The 21,979-nt window shown below is 48.9% G+C and overlaps 1 protein-coding gene across 2 annotated transcripts in view; it reads left to right on the top strand.

The window, feature by feature from the left end:
* The first annotated feature begins 214 nt into the window (after window positions 1-214).
* The window catches only part of TMEM120B (transmembrane protein 120B), a 33,296-nt gene continuing 11,531 nt past the window's right edge, over window positions 215-21,979 (top strand). Inside the window, exons 1-5 of one of the 2 annotated variants that reach the window (XM_033174128.1) lie at window positions 215-350; window positions 15,286-15,404; window positions 16,747-16,863; window positions 18,332-18,391; window positions 21,214-21,309. In XM_033174128.1, coding sequence (XP_033030019.1) covers window positions 282-350; window positions 15,286-15,404; window positions 16,747-16,863; window positions 18,332-18,391; window positions 21,214-21,309 — 461 coding nt within the window. In that variant the 5' untranslated portion in view covers window positions 215-281. The remainder of the gene's footprint in view (window positions 351-15,285; window positions 15,405-16,746; window positions 16,864-18,331; window positions 18,392-21,213; window positions 21,310-21,979) is intronic. The other variant, XM_033174127.1, reaches the window with a different exon arrangement.

Genomic DNA, 21,979 nt, shown 5'->3' on the forward strand with positions numbered 1-21,979 from the left:
GCCAGGTCGGGTCTCCGCCCGAGGCGCCTTCGCCGCCGTAGCTGCAGGCTTTCCTGCGGATGCCGCCTGCGAGGCGCCGCGCCGCCGAAGCTCCCCGGGAGAAAGCGCGCGGGGGCTGAAGCCGGAGGCAGCGGAGGGCGGATTCCGGCCCCGGTGACGTCAGGCGCGCACGTGGGACCGGGACCCGCGGGCGGGGGGGGGCGGATCTCGCTCGGCTTCGTCGCTCTCCCGGGCAGCAGCAGCGGCGGCAGCGGGAGGAGTGCGCGCTCGGCCCTGGCGCCATGGCGCAGCCGCTGCAAAAGTGCCGGGCGGAATGGCAAGCCCTGGAGGAGGAATTCCAGCAGCTCCAGGTAAGGCAGGCAGGCACTGGCTCCGCTGCCGGGACGGGAGAGCTTTTGCTCCGGGCGAAGCCGCCACGGGGGCTGCCTCTGTTTCGGGGGGGGGGGTGGCGGCTCTTGGCGGATGCTGCTGTTCCTCCTGCTGCTCTCCTTACGGCGATCAACGGCGCTGCTGCGTAATCCGAACGGGGAGGGGGCGGAATCCCCGGGAAAGCCTCGCCGAGGAGCTTGGAGCCCCTCCTCCAGTGCGGTGGGAGAAGGGGCGCCGTCTCCGCCCCTGCGTAACTGGGCGCCATCAGGGCCGGGCGAGGGCTTCCCGGAGGGCCGCGCCCCGCCGCCGTCCCCCGGTGCAACGCAAAGACTAGCGAATGCTGGACGGCGGAAGGGAGCCGGATTCGGCGAAATGACCCCCCAGGCGCGCATGCTGTGCTGACATTAAAATAGGCTCCTTCTGCGTTGTCTGGTTGCAGAGTTCTTTTGAAAAGAAACCGCTCCGTCGTCGGATTTTCTTGCTGCTCGAGGGATGCGCTTCTTCCGCCTGCTAGGGGTTCCGGGATTCCCCATGGGAAGGGCGCCCTTTGCAATGCCGGCCCCCCTATCGGCGCTGCCTGCAGCTGACAGTCCCGGGGGTTCTCGGGCCGGGGCCAGATCGGCGGGGAGGGCGCGCTGGTGGCTGCGGCCGGGGGAAGCGAGCGGTGCTGTTGTTTGTTTCGGGTTGCGCGCTTAAGCAAAGCAAACTGGCGGGGGCGGAGGAGCAATAGGTTACGGGGCCAGCCGCCGCGCGCTGCGGTCGGAAAGGGGCCTTCGCGCCCCAGAATCCTTTGCAATGTCGTAGCTTTGCGGGGAATCCTAGGGTGGTCGCCCCAGCACCTTCGGGGACCTTGCAAAGGAATGGGAGGGAGGGGGGGTGACTCAGCCTGCCCACCTCCCCACCTCTCCTGATGCATCTCAGGGCTCCTTTACTAAACTGCAATCCTTCCTTTCTGGCGGCACCTCCTTGCTCTTCTGCGGTGCTTGTTTTGTTTTGTTTTGTTTTGTTTTTTTACCTCCGGGAGCTGCAAGAGAAAGAGTGTGGCATTTTTGCCCGGGGGAGAGGAGGAAGCTTTTCCATTGCCACTCCCTCCCCCCCCCCGGAGATTTTATGCATCATTGATACAGCCACCACTTCCAAGTCTGGGGAAGAAGTAATTTCCCCCCCTTGGAAAATGGCCCATAGTGATAGACCATCTTCCCTGCTTGCAGAAGGCCCCGATTTCAGCCCATGGCATACCCTGGTATTGTTGGGAATGTCCTCTGCCCGAGCCCCTGGAGAGCTGCTGCCAGTCAGTGTTGGTGCGACTGAAGGCAACTTCAGATGTACTTGGGTTCTTGTTGCCATTTAGGGGCAGGCAAACTGGAGCAGGTTCAGAGGAGAGCAGGAAAGATGGTCATTGACCTGGAAAGCAGCTGCTGTGAGGGCAGGTAGAAGCAGCCAAAGGTGTTCAGCCCAGAGAAGAGATGACTGAAGGGCAGAGGAGGGGCCATCAGATCCACAGAGAAGAAGGCAAAGTCTCGTTCTCTGTTGCCCCAGAGAACAGGATTGGCTCTAATAGGCAGGAGTTACAACAGGAGGGTAGATTTTGGTTGAACATTGTGAGAAACATATTGAGAGTGAGAGCAGTTCATCAAGGACATGGGTAGGCAAACTAAGGCCCGGGGGCTGGATCTGGCCTAATCGCCTTCTAAATCCTTTTATTTAAAATGCATCTCTGGGTTATTTGTGGGGCATAGGAATTCATTCATTCCCCCCCTCAAAATATAGTCCGGCCCCCCACAAGGTCTGAGGGACAGTGGGCCGGCCCCCTGCTGAAAAAGTTTGCTGACCCCTGATCAAGGAAGCTTGTTCCTTTGGGGGAGGGGCTCCATGGGGCTGAAGGGTCTTCAAGCAGAGGCTGGCCAGGCCCCAGTTGGAGACACTTCAGCTCCAGATTGCCTGCATTGGGCAGGAGGTGGACTTAGAGGGGTCACAGCGGTTATGCTCTTGAGCAGCAACAGAGACAGATTTAAACAGCCATTACTCATGGCGACTGGAACTGTCAGTGGTATGTGATGCTTCACCATCTAATTTTATTCTACACAATTGCTTTAAAGTTGCAGGTTCAATTTTACATTATTATTTTTAAATTTTACATTATTTTTTAAAATTGCTTTAACTTCTTTTAAATGTTTGCATGTCACTCTCTCTTTAAATGAACATTTTCTCTTTTTTTCTTTGCAAATCGCTTAGAGGACTTAAATCAAGTATGGTATATAGTATTTGTTGGGTAGATAAATAAAGTACCAAGAAGGGGCTGCCCCAAGGTTTTTGCAGTCTAAAATTCAAGTGCAGGGAGCAGAGGCCGAAGAGTAAATGGGGGAAAGATTCTTTATTTCAGAGGTCTGTATTTATGCTTAGTTTCAAGAAGGGACAGAGGCTCTTTCCCCGCGTCCACCTATCTCTCCAAGGAGGTGGAGATGGGGCAGATCCATCCTAAGGACAAGGAACTGGCTTGTATCTGAGGGAGAAAGAAGACCCACCCCATAGCCTTCTCCCGTGTCCTTTCTGCAAGGCTTCCTTTAGGTCATTGGACTTCAACTCCCATGCTTTGGTCGGTGAGAGAGGGAGGTGCTTGGCAATAAGGGCAGGAGGAGAGGCTGGTTTGCTACGAGGCTGCAGTTGCCAGTGCCAACAGCAGATTATGCACCTGCTCTCCTATGTGGGTGGTGGTGAAACAGCCCACAATTGCTCTCCCTCTTTTCTTTCTCTGCAGTCTGAGTCTATCTCATAGCATAGAAAAGATTCATTTGGTCTACATATGTCTTAACCTAAAGCTTTTCTATTAATATAGAAAGCCCTTTCAGGGCCCATGACTGGGTTGCTTCCTGATCTCTGGGGCGTCTCGCCAATCCCATCAGTGTACACCAAAGGGGCTTTAAAAATTTAGAAATAATAATAATAATAATAATAATAATAATAATAATAAATTTTTATTTATACCCCGCCCTTCCCAGCCAAAAACCGGGCTCAGGGCGGCTAACACTAATTAAAATCACAGCAAAACATAAAAACAATCAATTTAAAGTACAGATTAAAATACAAATTTAAAAATTCAAAATTAAAACTGCAGTCTCATTTTCAAATAGCCCACCAATAAAAGAATGAAGCATAACTTCATTTAACTTGGGTTAAACCAGGATCTGAAATAGTGGTCAAACGACTCCCAGCGGGTATATTCCAGGGCCGTGTAACTATCTGGCGACAGAAGCCACAAAATAGCAAGGGCCAAAACTGTTCCCCAAGGCAGCTTCCAACGAAAGAATAAAAGCAGTGAACCCTGCACTGCACATTGCACAAGGACATGCAGGAAAACGAAAGACAGTAAAACCCAGCTGGTGGCTTGATTCAGCAGGTGCTGAGAAACTGCCTTGAAAGCCACATAAAACCTGAACCTGAAACATCTGGGAGAAGGAAAAGACCTGGCATCGACAGCGAAGCCGAGTGGGTGCCAGGCAGGTCCCCTGGGAAGGGAGCAGGTGCCACCGCTGAAAAGGCTTATTGCAATTGCCTGCTTTGCTCCACTTGGCAGGGATGCCCTAAGAGTGGGGGGAGCGCCTGCCTTACAACAGCTCTGTCTCGCTCAACATTCCTCTTTACCAGGTTTGGAGAATATTGTTGTTGTTGTTCAGTCGTGTCCGACTCTTCGTGACCCCATGGACCAGAGCACGCCAGGCACGCCAATCTTTCACGGCCTCTCGCAGTTTGGCCAAACTCATGCTAGTCACTTCGAGAACACTGTCCAACCATCTCATCCTCTGTCGTCCCCTTCTCCTTGTGCCCTCCATCTTTCCCAACATCAGGGTCTTTTCTAGGGAGTCTTCTCTTCTCAAGAGGTGGCCAAAGTACTGGAGCCTCAGCTTCAGGAGAATATTACTTATTGCAATAGCCCCAACAAGCCCCAAACTCACATTCCTTCTTGGGCAGCCTTGGGCCAGAGGCAAGCGTGAGTGGAACAACGAATGTAAATGTTAGCTTTATATATACAACCTCTGCTACCTTGTAGGATGCCTTTGGGGGACGCCAAGGCTAAGGACTAAACCCTACACAAATCTGGAGTGGATGGATGGCGCTTTGTATGCCTCCTTCCAGCAACTTCTGCATCCCAAGTGCTGCCAAACGTATTGCTCTGCTTTTCTTTGGACCGCATCAGGGAGGCTGAGGAAGGGGCCTTGTTGTCTGAACAGCCCCCTGCCCAGGCTTGTGCCCCGGAGAAGTCACTTTGCAGCAGTTCGGCTTCATCCCTGGAGGTGCACTTCATTGCCTCTCGAGACAGACGAGATGACAACAACAACAACAACATCATAGATTTATCAGAGATTCCAGTCAGGCAAGAGCATTTGAGGAGGCTGGGAAGAAGGGCTGTACCTTGCAGAGAGTCCCACAGGCAAGGGAGAGGAACCTGGAGGACCTGACGGATGTGTTGAAGGTGGCCCAGTTGGCACCGGGTGAGGTGACCCAGTAACAGATTTCCTTACTTATTAACATTTGCAAGATAACCATTTGCAGAATGTTGGAAGTGTAGGCCAAGACCCCCGAGAATGGAGCTGTTGGTGGAACCTGTTTGACAAAGCTAACAGCCTATCAGATACCTGGGAAGTTTGGGAAACCTGTGTTGGTTGGCACACCAATCACTGCTATGACATCTCTGTCCAGATTTTGAATACTTTGGTTTGATGAAAGCCAATTGTGGTCCTTCAGTTGCTGGACTATCAGTTTCCCTTTTTCCTGAGACTTCCGGCGGCGACGCAATGGCGGAGCGGTCGTGGGTTGCCTCGGCTGCGAGGCGACCCAGCCCGTCCCGGGGGTTGGAGCCCCGCTACCGCTAAGCGGGGCTCCGATAGGGTGCGGGAAGAGCGTCCCGCACCCTGGGCTCCCCGGCTATGCCCACTATGGCTCCGTCCCCTTCCCTCGCTCCCCCTGTAAAGGGGGAGTGGGGGTGAAGGGAAAACGGAGCCGGGCTTCAGGGGACAAGCCCCAACCGGGACGCGAAGCGGCGGTTGCCCCCGCGATGTGCGTTAACGTTCTACCTGTCAAAGTTGGAGTTTAAGAATCCCGGTGTCGTGAGTATTGGATTGGACCTGTTTTTGTGCCTTGTTGACGACCTGGGGGACATTTGGAAAGGGAGCCTCCCTTTTTCCCTTCGGGAGATAGAAAATAACCAGCTTAAGAGACTGCTGTTACAGCGATGGCAACAAAGTATTTAAAATTTGATAAGTGAGACCTATGGTTTTCCCCTTTGGGGACTAAACTGGTGGACAGTATCTCTTTTTAAAATTTTTGGTTCTTGCACCCTGGATTCGGGGAAAATGGCCGTGAAAGACTTTGACTGAATGGAAAGTTACTGGCAAGATGGAGAAGTCTGAGAACCGAAACTGTAATTTGACACCTATGCCCGCTTCTGCCATGCTCGGCTTTGTTTTTGACTTGGTTATGAACTGTGAAATGACCCATGAAGAAAGGACTATTTTATTGAGACTGGAACTGCTCAACCGAAAATTGGAGATATTGAACTGTCATATGTCAAAAAAGTTATATCCCACAGAGGAGACTGTACAGGAAATGGCTGCATTGGAGGAGAGCCTTGGCACAGAACTGAAGGGACTGATTGAACAACAGGATGAAAAGGTATGGCTACTCCGGAGTAATGGATCGTCCCTTGGGGGTGGCAGACCCAGGACGGAGAAAATTGTTATAACTAACTCCCGAGGTGAGAGCTTGGGAGCGAAGGTGAGAACTTTATGTTTATATCTACAAATAAAAGAAGAATGTGATGATGAACCGGAGAGGCTGGGGGAAAAGGTGCGCACCCTGATGTTCTATGCAAGGACTACTTTGGACTTAGTCTGGATCTGTGGTTATGTAAAGAAAAAGGATACTTCAAGGAGCAGCTCTGGAGCAAGACGACCAAAGAAAATGGACAGAAGGGGGATAGGGTGAATGATATTAAGGTATAAAGGAAAAGAATGCATTATGGTAACCTGAAACCGGTGTGTCAAGATTTTAAGTTTTTAGAGAAAGAAAAGAGGTATTCTAAATTTTTGTTACTAACAGCAGTTATAGTGAATGAAGATATTTGTTATGATCTACTTTGAAAATAAGGGGATAAGAACCAGAATCTTGTATGGAATTAATATTAAGTTATAACATGATCTGATCTATGTTAAGTTAAGAATGGGAAAATATTGTTTATTATGAAACAAGATTTGTTAAAAAGAAGCTTTTGATTTTAATTTTTAGATATATGGATTTTTTAAGATCAAGATGGTATAAGATGTTATTAAAGTAATATTTGGGATTGGAACCGAAGGTGAAAAGGCAGGGGAAGTCTGTACCAAGATTCGACCAAGAAATTTTTTTTTTTACAGCATAAGAAGAAGAATTATTGGTATTTGTGTATCTGTTTATTTCTAGTTGGGGGTGGGTTAATGTGGGTGTTATATTTGTATGTTGTTTGTTGTAAAACCAATAAATTCTTATAAAAAAAAAAATATCAGTTTCCCTTTTTCCTGACCTGCAGTTTCAAACCAGCATCAGCGTTACTCCAGATTCGCAAGGCTGTCATAGGGGCTGCAGGGCAGGGGTAGCCAAGGTGGTGCCCTCCGTATGCTTTTGATCTATCATCTCCCACCAGCGCACAGTCAATAGACAGGGCCCAGGGGTGATGGAGTTCCAGCAACCTCCAGAAGGCTACAAGCCCCCATTCTTGGCTTGTGTGGTTTAAAGCACATAATCATAAGGACTAGGAACACAAGAAGAGCTTGCTGGGTCAGGCCAGTGACTCATTCCTTGCCTCACAGTGGCCAACCAAAGGCCTGTGGGAAACCAGCAAGGAGGACCAGAGTGGAACAGCAGCTCTGTCCCTGCTTGTGATCCAGCAGTTGGTGCTGAGAGGCTGTACTGCCTGTGATGGTGTAGCTGGAACATAGCCATTGCGGCAGGTACCTGTTGATAGGCCTACGGTACCTCTATAAATCGGTCTAGTCTGCTTTTAAAGCCCATCCCTGCCTCTTGTGGGAGCGAATTCCATCATTTAACTAAGCACCCACATTACAAGGTACTTTCTTTCGTCTCTCCCTGCATCTTGGATATCCCAGATAAGAACTGGCCGGATTCTATGGCTTTACATCCTTCTGCAAAATCGCAGCACATGCACTCGTGTGTTGGTGCGTTGCCCATTATGGTTCCAAGCAGGGTGGATTTGATTTAAATCAAACTGATTTAAATCACGATTTAAATCACTAGTCAGTCAGGCTCAGGGTGGATTTAAATAGAAAAAAAAAATCTGATTTTTTAAAATTTAAATCGGATTTTTTAAAATTTAAATGCACCCTGAGCCTTACTGACTACTGATTTAAATCGTGAGTTAAATCAGTTTGATTTAAATCAAATCCACCCTGGTTCCAAGCAGGGCACATGATGTATCCCATGACTCTTAGCTGCACCGGAGCTGTTTTGCCTCTGTCTGCGTCGGAACATGCTTGTTTTTCAAAACAGCTTCGAAACCCAGGAGAGCAGAGCCACACAGTTGGGCACCATAAACATTAGCGTGCTCCTGGCAAAGCTGCTCAGCTGTGTTGCCCTTTGCCTTTGCCAGTTATTTCTCTTGTGGGTGGACCTCGGCCGCGTGCCCCACCTCTATCTGACAGGGAACTCGTTCCCTCTGCCTTCCCTGCCAAGGTTTTGTGCTTGTGAAGTGAAACCCACTCAGGTGATTTTGTGTGTGAGTCACAGGGCGCCCCTCATTGCGAGTGTGTGTGTGTGTTGTTGCTGAGCTCTGCGCCCCTCACCCTGCAGTCAGCAGAAGTAACATAAATTGTTGAAAAAGCAAAGCAAATGCATGCCATTGTGTTTTATGCAAGTTGTAACATCCTTGTGATAGTGGGCTTGAGTTATGCTGACGCAGGATTCTTACTTGCACCTTGTAAGTAGAATGTATTTATAACCCTGCCCTTGAAACAGAACTTAACCAGGGTAGCTTATATAGCAGACTAAAGGGGAGAGATACAGTCAGAAGGTGTATGAGGCTGCTGCCTTGCTGAAGCTAATCAGGTCTGGATCTGGTCAGTTCCTGGATGGGGGACCGTCTGAGAAGCACATGGATCCACTGGGTTCCGTGCAGGAAGAAAGGATTGAAAAGTAGGAAAGTAAACAAATAAAAGTACTACATATACAAAGCAGCAGATCAAAATATCAGGATAAAACATGATTGGACTGAAATTTGCAATCAAGACTCTGAGAAAATGAAAAGGGCTTTGCTGCTAGGTGTCTAAAGAATATCAGTGTAAGCCTCCCTGGAGGGCAGTGTTTCATAAACAGGGGGGCCACCACTGAGCAGGACGTGTTTCCAGTTGCCTCCCAACTCACTTTGAGTGACCTTGGTGGCTATGTTGAAACCAACAAAGGCTTGGTTTCTTTTCTGGCTTCTCTTGCTCTGTGCCTCTGTCGTTGGCGAGCATCTAAATTGCGGGTGGACAAGGAAACCATGGCAAAGCACGGCGGTTGGGTTCTGCCGCAATGCCAAACCATAGTTAAGGCAAGCTGTGGTTTGTAAGCCATCAGCCAACCATGGTTTCACGCAATGGTTTGTTGGCAGAAATCAAGCCATGGCTAGTTCGCTGGCCTGGGTGTACCTGTTTGAACAAACCATATTGAGGCTAAACAAACCATGGCTTTGCATTTGGTGTGGACAGGCTCCTGCAGAGACAGGTGGCCCTACTCTTGCCAAGGGTTTTAAAGATAGCTGCTTTGGACTTAACTTGTGTAAACAGTCCCTTGCCTGGTGGACAATAGGAGAACAAGCTTTGTTCTTTAGGGCTGGTGAACAGAGCCCCATGATTTCCCCTCTTTCCTCTTGAAGGAGCCCAGGGTGATTATGTACGGTGTGTCAGGTGGTGGGTGTGGGCAGATGGCACCTATGAGTGCCTAGTAGGTGTGACAGAAACTGATTGGAACTCTTTTGACGCTCACTGATGTGGGCGTCAAAAATGCCTAATTACAGTACTTTCAGATACAAACGTGACAACCTTTGTCCCCCACGTCTCCCTTCTTTCCTGGCTCTTGAATCCATTTTATCTACCTCCTTGCCTTCCTGTCTATCTGATTGAAAACGGGATTTTCAGTCATTTCCCAGAGTTCCAAAACCATTAACAACATGGATTTAATTTAGTTAAAGATCCTAACCCAGGAAGATTCTTCCTGTTAGCCCTGTAGTACCGAAAAGAATGAGACACACTATTTTTGAAAACGTCGTGTTTTTGTTTTGATTTCAATGTTTCCTTTCATTTCTGTTTTTTAAAAAGAATATTTATGGACTCTTTCAGTGAAAAAATATGCATATGGCTACATATAGTTCTATTTTTATTGCTATAGATAGTGAAGTATTTTAAATTACTAATATGGGGAGGGATGGTACTTCTGGCCTGCTAATGTCCTGGCTTCCAAATAATGTATATTATTATTATTATTATTATTATTATTATTATCATCATTATCATTAAAGCAGCACTTAGAAGAGAAATTTGAGCTGCTGTATAGAGTCTTTCTCTGGGTATTTAAGAACATATGTTGGAGGTCACAAACCCTTTTCAACCAATTGGCCCATCTCAAATTTTGAGAAAGTGCTGTGGGCGCCAGTCACAACATGGCTTCCATGGGAGGGCGTGACATAAAACAGATATCCCATTTGGGAAATTTTCTAGAATTTCAATTCTAGGGAAGACTTTCCCTATTTTTGTTTGTATTTTATTATCACAGCTTTTAGCAAACCTATGTAACAACAAATAAACATAAACTGCAAACCAAGACAAAACCAGCTGATAGTTCCTTCCTTCTGTCACGAGAATCGCAATAGATCGCCTGGTATCTGCATAGACCTGTGAAAGACAGACAATGATAATTTGAGTCCTTAATCCAGTAGATCTCTCCACAAGTTTCTATGCGTTTGAGCTGGCTGTTTCATTTGGTCTTTGTGGCACATTAGGGAAATAAATGGTAGCCATACTGCATAAAAATACATGTTTGATTTGCCTCTGGCTGTGACAAATTAACTTTTAAGCCAGGGCAACAGACCAGAATTGTGCATATTAAGAGTCCAGCAATAGTCCTATAGCACGGGGCCAGTATTCGGCAGTTTCTATCCAAGGTATTTCCGCATCACAGGGCTGAAAACTAGTACAATGAGACAGAATTCTAGGAGGGAGTTGACCCCGGGCAGACAGGAGTATAACCAGAGCTTGGCAACCTAAAGCCCATGGGCCGGAAGCGGCTGATATGGGTCGCTTAACCAGCCCATGAGCCACCACCGAGCCGCCTGCTTGGCGAGTCCCTGCGCGCTGCGCTAAAGCAGCGCAGCACGGCGCGGGGACTCTCTTCTGCAGCTTCGGAAATGCTTCTGCGCATGCCCAGATGCCGGAAATCGCTTCTCTGCGGGAGTGATCTGGCCCATGCCCGGTAAACCTTGCTAACTCTCCTGAGTATCACTCTCAACGCAATACATGCCACAAATGCTGGCCTTCTCTTGTCACTCACTCAGCTTTACTCGGGAGCAGGGCTGGCACCGGCAGCTGCAAACACCCTCAGTGGGTGCCAGGCAATGAGTCCCCCCCCCCCACAGCGTGTGCTCAGCTGTGCGCACGACCCACCATTTTGAAATGTCCCTCCGTGTGCCAGAGCCCGACTTAGCACTGCTGGAATTTTAAGATGGTGGGCAGGGCCCCCCGTAATATTGGCAAGGCCCCCCAAAGCCCTGGTCCTGGCAGTGCCTTCTCCTGTGCCTCCAAATCTGCTGCGTAAGCAAGGGCTCCCGTCTTTGCCATGCAGAGTTACAGCGTCTGCAGGAGATTCCACGTTGCCTTGCAGCTAAACCCTTGGAATGAGCCTGCCCTTTGGAAGATGACGCCTTCCCTCAGCGGTCGGCCCGAGTCATTTATCCACCTCAGTGAGAACAGTCGCTCTCTCGAGTGCTTGACCTTTCAATAACACGTAAATAAAACTTTGCAGTCAAACCTTCGTTTTGTTTCGTTTCGAGGGGTGCCGGTGTGGATTTGATCTGTTAACTGATCCACTTTGCGTGGTGAAGGAGTCTTGGTTGAGCAGCTAAACTGGATCTGTGTGCAGCTTACTTGAAATGGTCTCTCCCTCCCCCCCTTTTTTAATCAGCAAGTTGGTTTTATTGCAATTGCAAGCATCAAAAGTGCTGTCTGCAAAAGTAAAAGGAGAAATGCTTTTAGTTAATGTTTAATAAGCCTTTTATTAAGTAACTGACTTGCGCCTTCTAAATATAATTTCCTGTTCTGTTCAACTGAATGGGTGCTGGGCAAGGGGGTGGCATGCTGTTCTTTATTAGGCCCGTCTGGTTGTTTTCAGTGGAATTCTGCGCAGAGGTAGGGCCCGTTTTGAGCAAATGAGAGTCAGGCTCATCCTTGGCCCATCTAGCCCAGTGTTGCGTGCACTGACTGGCAGCAGTGGCACTCTAACAGGATATTCCCAACCCCACCAGGAGTTTCTGGCGATTGAACCTGAGACCTTCTGCATGCACCCCTGACCACCTTTCCCCAGGGAGTCATAAGAGGGAGACCTGCAGAGTTTCCGATTGTCTTTCATGGGGAAGGGTCGGAGTTCATTCGGAAGGCTCCACGTTCAGTTCTCTGCTTCTCCAGGTAGGGCTCCCCAGTGGGAAATTCTGGGGAGCTGCTGCCAGTCTGTGTAGGCGGCACTGAGCTAGATGAGCAAATGATCTGACTCTGTATAACAAGGCGGCTTTCTACATTCCTCTCCATCTAGCTCAGTGTTTCCCAAGCTTGGGACTCCAGCTGTTTTTGGACTCCAGTGGTGCCCCGCTAGACGAAAATAATTCATACGAATTATTTTCGTCTAGCGGTTTTTTCGTCTAGCGAAGCGGCAATGACAGCCGCGCTCCGCTAAACGGAAAAAAAAGACGAAAATTTTTCGTCTTGCGAAGCAGCCCCATTGACTTTTTCGTCTTGCGGGGCAGCTTCCGCTAGACGAATGCCGTTCGTCTAGCGAGTTTTTCGTCTAGCGAGGCATTCATCTAGCGGGGCACCACTGTACAAGCGAAGAAAGCAGATGGAGTCCTGCAAACTGAGCCTGTCAGGCTCCATCACAGGGCACCCCAATCTTGGGGAGTCGGAGGGCTTGCTTAGCTGGGGGGGGGGGCAGGAGCCTTCCCAACCCCCAGCTGAGCAGCGGGCCGGGGCCAACTGACCCGACACCTCGCAGGCTGGGGCCAATGCAACTTGTTTCAACATCGCGGTATATCGCCAAAACACAATGTTGGACTGGTGATACACCTCAATGTTGAAAGCCTAACATCGTCCAGCCCTATTCACGGCCGAGTGGGGATTCAAATCCTGGTCTCCCACGTCCTGGTCCAGCCCTCTAACTGCCACACTGCCTCCTTGCATGAGGTGTATTGAGGATGCTGGTGTAACGGGATGGCACAATTCCTTTTACTTGCACACCCCCTTCTGAAAGATCTAAGGTACCTTTAAAGCAGAGGTGGGGAGCCCTCTGGATATTGCTGGACTCCAGCTCCCAGTAGGATCACCGTGGCTGAGGCTGATGGGAGTTGGGAATCCAAGAACATCTGGGCAGCCACATGTTCGCCACCCCTGCTTCATGTGGAGAAGCTTTTTCAATGAGCATTGAATAGGGGGCTTAAAAAAAGTCTCCTAAAGTTATTGGACTTGCTATTCATTTAGCTATTTATTTATTCATTTATTCAGTGGACGTGGCCTTTCTTGGAGCAAAGTTGTCCTGGAGGGGCTGTTTCACCAGCTGCTCCAAAGGAACAGATGGTGGGTGCCGTGTGGGATTAGGGCTAAGTTGGAATGGGGTCAGAGGTGCTGGCCCAGCAAAGGGGGAAAGCAGCTTAGAGTGGATCCACGGGGGCTTTCTGGGGATTTTTGAGGGACGGGCGGGTGAGGAGGACATTTGTGTCCTATTTGGCGTTTTGGGAAAGCGTGGCCGTCTTCCATAATCCAAATTCATCTACAGTAGCCGCTCAAAATCCACTTTGATGGAGGAACGGGCTCAAGGCTTGCACTGGCCTTGTGTTGGCCATTGCCATCTAACTACAGCTGCAGCTACAAACAATTACGAAGGTCAGCGTCTGTGGGGGTAGTTGGCGCATGAACGTAGCTGATTATGCTGAATTATTTTTAATTAAATTTGTAGGGCATCCTCCATCCGAAGATCACAGGGCAGTTCACAACGTCCCCCAATATCGGAAAGGCTTTCTTTCAGTCCCACTCAGGTCTTCAGATCGATGGGAGGGGACCCTTTTGGTTGCTCCACCTCTCTCTGAATCGGGGGCAGGCAGGATAGGGCCTTTTCCGTGGCGGCCCCTAAGCTGTGGCTCTCCCCACAGAGCTGCACCTCACATTTTCATTATAGAGCTTTTAGTGAGGGCTGGACACACCTCTTTACTGTGGCTTTTGTCACCTGGCTTTTCCAGTACCCACCTTCTGTGATTGCAAAACTGCTTTTGACATTGCATTTTAACTGGGACCTGTGTAGGCTGGGTAATTAATAATAATTATAGCTGTCAAGTTTTGTGAGTGATACGTGGCCTGCCCAGTGTCATCCAGACGCTGCCCTCCATCACAGAGATGACATGGGCCCACGCTTTCCAATGGAGCAGCGGTCTGGGCAGCAGCTGTCAGGTGAGGCAGCCCAGATCCAGCTCCTCCATTAGGCGAGTTCTGCCTCATCCTATGAGCTCCTCTGGGGAGCTTTCCAGCTGCACAAAAATAGAGACAGAGTTCCTCTTCATGCAAGGCTTTCCCCAGGTTGGCTGACCTGGATGACATTTCGACCTTCTTATTTTCCCAGGTGCTTTAAATGTGAAATTTTAATCTTCAACTTTGTGCTTCTGCCCTGCCACGGCTGCTGCTTTTTAATCTGCTGCTTTTGGATTTGATTGTGCTGCTGCATTGTTTGTAAGTTGTCCTGGGACAACTTTTTGGGTACAGGAGAGGGAGAAGGCAGGATGTAAACACTTTAAATGAAATCTACAGTGCCCCTCCCCTCCGCCATTAAGCTGCTTTAGGGTTCTTTGCGGCTGGCCCTGTTTCTAAATTTATTGCTTTTTTAAAAAGTGGGATGCACTGCTTTGTCTTTGTCCCTACTGCTTTAACACTTTGATTCATAATCATAGCCCTTCTTATGGATGCTTGGTCCTAAAAGGCAGGTTAATGTTAAATAAATAAGATGCATTAAGTGATGTGACCCACCGAAGTACGCATGTGGTCAGCTCTGTAGTTAGCTCTGTGTTGTGTTGCATGCCTGGGAGGGTCATCATTCAGAGGTAAAGCACTGCTTTGTAAGCAGAAAGTCACAGGTTCAGTGTCCTCCTCGATTGAAACCTTGGAGACAGTAATATCAGTGTGGAGACGATACACTCAGTGGTCTGTCTTAGTGCATGGCACCTTCCAGTGTGGTGTAGTGGTTGAGAGCAGTAGACTCGTAATCTGGGGAACCGGGTTCGCGTCTCCGCTCCTCCACATGCAGCTGCTGGGTGACCTTGGGCTAGTCACCCTTCTCTGAAGTCTCTCAGCCCCACTCACCTCACAGAGTGTTTGTTGTGGGGGAGGAAGGGAAAGGAGAATGTCAGCCGCTTTGAGACTCCTTCGGGTAGTGATAAAGCAGGATATCAAATCCAAACTCTTCCTCTTCTTCTTCTTCCGAGGCCTTTCCAGGTGATTTAATGTGGAACTTTCCCCTTCCTGTGGAAGAGACCACATAACCTGCACTTTCAGGTGCACGTGGGTGTTGTGTTTGCGTATTGTCCCATGTTTTAATTTCCTGCCACTCGATGACACTTAACGCATCCTTTTTGCTTATCTGTTGTAGGAAACTCACAAAGTCTACAAACAGAAGCTAGAGGAACTGAACAACCTGCAGGCTGCCTGCAGCAGCTCCATACAGAAGCAGAAGCGGGGACTGAAAGACTTGCAGAATAGCTTCCAAAGGTAATGGCAAAACACAGCAATTGGTCACCCGTACGATTCTCTGCTTGAACTGGGAGCTGCCTGACCTCCCTGCTCTCCCCTCTAACCAAAGTGGGATGAGATTGCTGGAAGGCGTAAGATGTCACCAAACTGCAGTCGCTCATAGCCGAGCGACAGAGCAGCTGCTTGGCATGTAGAAGGTTCCAGTTGGAAAGTTCAGGTAGCAAGTGATGGGAAATATCACTTTGCCTCAGACCAGGGTGGTGAGTTGACTTTGCCAGGTGGACGCAAGAATCCACCCGTCCCTCGGCCAGTGTTACTGTGATGTCAGGCAACTGACCGGTGGGCTGTTGTTGCTGTTTTACTTTATTAGCTCCCCTTATTCCCCCCCCCCCAATGGTTGCCAGGTTGCAACCATTTTTAGTACAACATGAAAAACAGTTCAAAATCAATTACAGGTAGGTAGCCGTGTTGGTCTGCCGTAGTCAAAACAAAATAAAAAATAAAAAAATCCTTCCAGTGGCTCCTTAGAGACCAGCTAAGTTTGTTCTTGGTATGAGCTTTCGTGGGCATGCACACTTCCTCTCATACCAAGAACAAACTTTTTTATTTTTTTATTTTGTTTTAAAATCAATTACAATCTCAACAGTAGGATGGGGCCCTAAAATTTTTCATCCCAGATGTCCAGTGCCACTGGTGTAATGTTTAGAGCACACTTTTTCAATGTTGCATCCTGAGATGTTGTCAAACTACAACACCCATCATCTCTCTAGCTAGCAGGGCCTGGTGCTCAGGGACGATGGGAGCTGTAGTCCCACAACACTCAGGGACCCAAGGTTGAGAAAGGCTGGGTTAGAGTGCTGGACTAGGGCCTGGGAGACACGAGTTCCAGTTCCCGCTCGGACACGAAGCCCCCAGGGTAACCTTGGGCCAGTCACCAACCCTCAACCTAACCTACCTCACAGGTTTGTTGTGGGGCTCGATTGAGGTGGGGGGGGAGCTGTGTACGCTGCCTTGAGCTCCTTGGAGGAAAGGTGGAATATAAATGCATTTAAAAAATGAATGACCAGGGTAAAGGGGAGCATTTTCAGCATCCTACGAAACCCGCATAGTGAGGGTTCCTGGGGCTGCTGGGGGGTATCGCTCCACAACGTAGGGGCTGCCACAGAGGATGCCATCCGGTGTGTGCCTCCCCCCGAGGGCAGTCGGGCTACCGGGAGGCCCCCTCTGCTGCTCTTCACACCCAAGAGGGGAAGGGGGGGGCAGTCTTTCAGCTATTTGGCTCCTGGGCCATCTCTTTTCAACTATCTGCATTTGTGTTCCTCTCCTCTGTCCCTGCCTCCCGCTCCCTGCAACTTTGCAGATGCAAGCGTGACTGCAGCCTGGAAGAAGCGGAGCTCATACAACAAATCGGTAGCCAGATCAAAGAGCGGCAAAATGTTTTCTTCGACATGGAAGCCTATTTGCCAAAGAAGAACGGGTAGGTGCTTCTGTGAAACCGACATGCCCTCTTGCGCGAAGCCTGGTCCCTTAAGGACACGAAGAGACATGCTTTTCTTGATGGAAGCATGTGACTCTTGTTGTTGGAATCCGCTCTGCGCACTCTCAGGGGCCGACCTGCTGGCCTTTTGGCACAGAGTGAAACATTTGCCTGGGAATGCCTGGCTCAGAAGCTGAATGCAGGCCGCTGGTCACACTCACGCGCATAGTTTCCAGCGTTAATCTTGGTGAGGTGACACCCCTGGAGAACAATCTAGGGAATCTATTATTAGCAGAGCCCAGGGAGGAGGAGAAAGGTCCAGTCACAGAGAGGAGGGGGAGTCTTTTCTTCCCCCCACCCTGAGCAGTTCTTGACGAGAAATTTAAATCTGGGCGAGGACTGCAGAGATTGGTTTGTTTTAGTTATTAAATTTATATACTGCCTTTTGCCAAAAGGACCACAGGGCCACTCACAGCATACAAAACAAATGTCACTGCGTAACATGATATCTGTGCAACACGAATTGCAATCCGGCCACATCTGAATGGCTACAGGTTAGCCACCTCTAAGAAAGATAAAACAAAATTCAACAGCAATGAAATCATAAGGCCAGCACATCAGCCCCAGCAGAAGCAGCAGTATAACAGACTTAATTGAGGTCAAGAGCTAAGGTAAAGGTAAAGGGACCCCTGACCATCAGGTCCAGTCGTGTCCGACTCTGGGGTTGCGGCGCTCATCTCGCTCTATAGGCTGAGGGAACCGGTGTACAGCTTCTGGGTCATGTGGCCAGCATGACTAAGCCGCTTCTGGCGAACCAGAGCAGTGCATGGAAACGCCGTTTACCTTCCCACCAGAGCAGTACCTATTTATCTACTTGCACTTTGACATGCTTTCGAACTGCTAGGTGGGCAGGAGCAGGGACCGAGCAACGGGAGCTCACCCCGTGGCAGGGATTCGAACCATCGACCTTCTGATCAGGAAGCCCTAGACTCTGTGGTTTAACCCACAGCGCCACCTGGGTCCCTGAGGTCAAGAGCTACTTACCTGTTAATTTGCACAAAGGACCCCCAGAAGTGACAGAATTTTGAATCAGGATTGCAATGCTAAGTGTGTTAGGCTAACCGATGGACAGTGACGTTTATAAACGTCTACTTGGAAGTAAGCCGCATTGAGTTCAGTGGGGCTTACATCCAGGTAAGCGTATAGTATTGCTGCTGAGCTTGTGCTGACTACAATTTGAGACGGTCGCACAAAGAGGGATTTGTGACCTCTGCACATTGTGGCAAAAGCAGAGGGAGCTGTCATCTGAACATCTGGCAATAAGATTCCGGTGGAGTCTCTTTCGGTCAGCTCATGCCTTGCTACAAATGCAGCTGAAATGGGTGATCTGGGGCAGAAACGACAACCAACAAATGGAAAAAGAGTTACCCCTGTGAAGGCCTGATGTGTTGTGCCCCTTTCCTTGCAGATTGTACTTAAATCTCGTGCTGGGGAATGTGAATGTCACCCTTCTAAGCAATCAGGCCAAGTAAGTTGTTTCTCTTCTACGACTTTCTGAGCTGCTTTGCGTGACACGGTGAGCCAAATTATGGGCTCCTCCAGACTGGGTTTTTGTTTAGTTTTGCCAGTTTATTCTGCCACATGTTACACCACACCACACAGTGATTCTGCAGTCTTTCCCCAGGGCTCCTGCATTATTGCTGTCTTGCTGGGGTGGGGTGGGGTGGGGTGGGGGCTCTTGTGCTATAGTGCAACAACACCAAAAATCCTCAGAACATTTGTGGTGTAAAAAGTTACAGGATTTCAACAGGAAACGACAGGACATGCGCTGAGTGGAAATGAAGCAGTAAATCTGCCTCAAAGCTTTTGCAGGTGCAAAGAGTATTGAACGCATAACTGGCCCAATGCCATCAGGAGCATCGCAAGTGCATAACAGAAGGGATGTTGCCCTATGGCTCAGCAAGACCCTGTAAATGTGTTTGGGCTCCCAGATAGGAGCTCACAACTGCTTTGCTCCTCCTGGTCAGGAGCTCGGGCCTGCAGGCCTGAAAACACCAATCATCCATTCGGGGCAAGCAAGAATGGGAGGTTAGGCTTTGGGGAATGGGAGAAAAGGTCATTACCATTGCTAAAGGGATGCAGGAAATATTATAACAAAGCTGAATTACATGAGAAGAAGATTTGTACCAGTAATAACCCGAGACATCCATGTTTTCAAGTTACCTAATAAAGTTAAATGTGCTTAAACGTTCGTTGACTCTGGCAGTGTATCAGTACCTTAGGAGGTGTGACTAAGAGGAGAGAACAAAGCTTTCCTGTGGAAGAGGAAACTGTTTGCTTATTCTCCTGTCATACAGAGGGCTGGACAGTGAAGCCAAGTGTGCCACTTATTTGCCTAAAGGGAAGGCAAACGGCAGTAGTTGGGAAACCTGGGAGGGAGATCCCATAGGTGGCAAGAGGTTTTCAAACGTAGAGCCCTGAGGTACCCCAGAGACAACTCCCATATGAACACTGAAGGATTCATCCTAGTTGTCAGTGAAACCTAGGGAGAGTCACTGTTGGGGAAGTATTGGGGTGGGGGGAATAGGATCCCTCACATTTATTTTTATTTTATATATATTTCCTGTATCTGATGTTGTGTGGTGTTGCTTGTGGAAAATTTCAAGTTGCAGCTTCTAAGGAAGAACCAGGAGCATGCTCTCGATTCTTCCTTTGCAGCCAAAATTCAGCACACACTGAATCTAGCCCCTGCCTAGTGACAGAAAATGGTGCCCCCCTCCACAGATTCAAGCCCTGGTTTGGTTTGTTTAAGCCCTAGTTTGGCGAAGCCACAAGTTGTCCCATAGTTGATCAAACAAACCATGGTTTGTTTCTCCAAACTTTGGTTTCCCCTCAGCTGCTGTTGCCTCTTGCCTTTGTAAATTGGTGAGAATCTGGTGTCAGGTAGGCAAATAAACGCAACCATGGTTAAGAAGGGGAGATGAGTTCTCATGCAGTGTTCAGCCCTATTTAAAGCAAACCAAGATTTGTAAGCCAACAACAAACTATAGCACTAAAATTAGGGTAGAGTTTGAATATAATGTTAAGCCGTGCTTTAAGAAAACATCACTTCATAATCCACGGTTTAGCATTATGTGTGAAGCAGATCAATGGCCTTGGCCCAGTGTTATGTATTGGGTTTAACACATGTTATGATTCTAACCAATCGTAGAAGCGTAGGTGGACAAAAGTTCTAATGGCAAGCACTGTCAACTGTCCACTGCCAACTGGCACTTCTTGTTGTTGGGGCTTTCAGAGTGTGTTCTTAGTTGGCTGAGGCGTGTGGTGTCTTGTCATATAGCCTGTTTCAGCTCATCGAAAGTGCAGGCCTCCTATGTCCCTGGGTGCCACCAGACCTTCCAGTAGAGTGATGGCGGAACTTCCCAGCACCGTCAATAGCACATCCACCTTGTCTGCCTCCCTAGTGAAGCCTTGTAATCGGACGTAGCTCCTTATTCAGCGGAGCCACTGTGGCCATTCTGCAGGATGGCTCATATCGAAGTCCGGTGGCGGCCGACTATGACTGGTGGCCATCCTCAGACCTGAAGTAGTCGCTTGTGCGATTATGGGTGGTTGCGAAGACGCGGCAGGCGCGGTCTCGTTTCCGGGGATTCTTGCTGAGTCCAGCGTGGCGGTGCTGTTGCGAGGCGGCAGGCGGCTGTGCTAAGTTGCAGTCTCAGGCCTCTGGTAGCCAGCGGGAGCTCATGTATCCCTTCCTCGTCGCCAGTATTAAATATTCAGGAAAAGTCAGAAGCCCAATGCAACTTTGTTTATTCAACAGCTCACTTCCATATTAAAACAAGAACACACTCTGAAAGCCCCAGCAAGAAGTGACAGTTGGCAGTTGACAGTTGACAGAGCTTGCCATTAGAACTTTCGTCCACCTACGCTTCTACAATTGGTTAGAATCATAACATGTGTTAAACCCAATACATAACACCCAGTATACATGAAGGAGCGTCTTCACCCCCTTTGTTCAACCCAGACACTGAGGTCCAGCTCTGAGGGCCTTCTGGCGTTTTCCTCACTGTGAGAAGTGAAGTCACAGGGAACCGGGCAGAGGGCCTTCTCGACAGTGGCACCCGCCCGGTGGAATGCCTTCAGGTGTCCAGGAGATAGTAACTATACAACTTTTAGAAGACGTCTGAAGGCAGTCCTGTATTAGGAATTTTTTAATGTTTGATGTTTTATTATGTTTTTATATGTGTTGGAAGCCACCCAGAATGGCTGGGGCAAGCAGGCCAGATAGTTGAGGTATAAATAATAAAATTATTACAATTATTATTCCCTGATTTAATCCTTTTGTTCCAGGTTTGCCTACAAAGACGAGTATGAAAAATTCAAACTGTACTTGACAATAATCTTACTGCTTGGAGCAGTAGCTTGCCGATTCGTTCTTCATTACCGGTAAGACTTCATCTTGGTTTGCTGAGCAACTTTATCCATTTTTACCATGGAGTGGATTTGAAGTGGCTCCGCTTGCAAGCAAATCTGGACTCCACTTAATGTGAAGAAAAAGCATCATTTGTTGACTGCTGCTTCTGCAAGTTAATCCAGTCTTGGTGCAGATTTGCTCCCTGTCTACATACACAAAAGTTCTCTGTCGCTGGAGAGACGTTTTCCCTATAATACATTGCAAATGTTCTAGGTGCACACTGGGTTCGTATGTGACACTGGTGGGGCTTCTGAGATCTAGGAGCTGCCCACTCCTCGTAAGGGGAATGGCCATAGCTCCGTGGTAGAGCCTGTGGAAGGTCACAGGTTCAATCCCCGACAGCCTCTCCAGTTAAAAGGATCAGTGTTTGCCTGGGAGCTTAGAGAACTGTTTCCCAGCAAGAGTAGATACATACCAGTGAAACGTTGCGCTGAGACCTGCAACAGAATGTCGCAGTGTGGAGTACTTCTGTGGAGAGCTTGTAAGGCTACAGTTCTGCACCCTTTTAACCTGAGTATAAGCCCCATTAAACTCGCTGGGACTTAAGTTCTGAGCAGACATGCCTAGAATTGCCCAGTCAGCCTGCTGTGTCCTCCAGGACTCTCCCTTTCCCATCCTGTCTGGTTTCCCACTGTTTCCCGC

Source organism: Lacerta agilis, chromosome 17 (genome assembly GCF_009819535.1).
Source record: "Lacerta agilis isolate rLacAgi1 chromosome 17, rLacAgi1.pri, whole genome shotgun sequence".
Lineage (NCBI taxonomy): Eukaryota > Metazoa > Chordata > Lepidosauria > Squamata > Lacertidae > Lacerta > Lacerta agilis.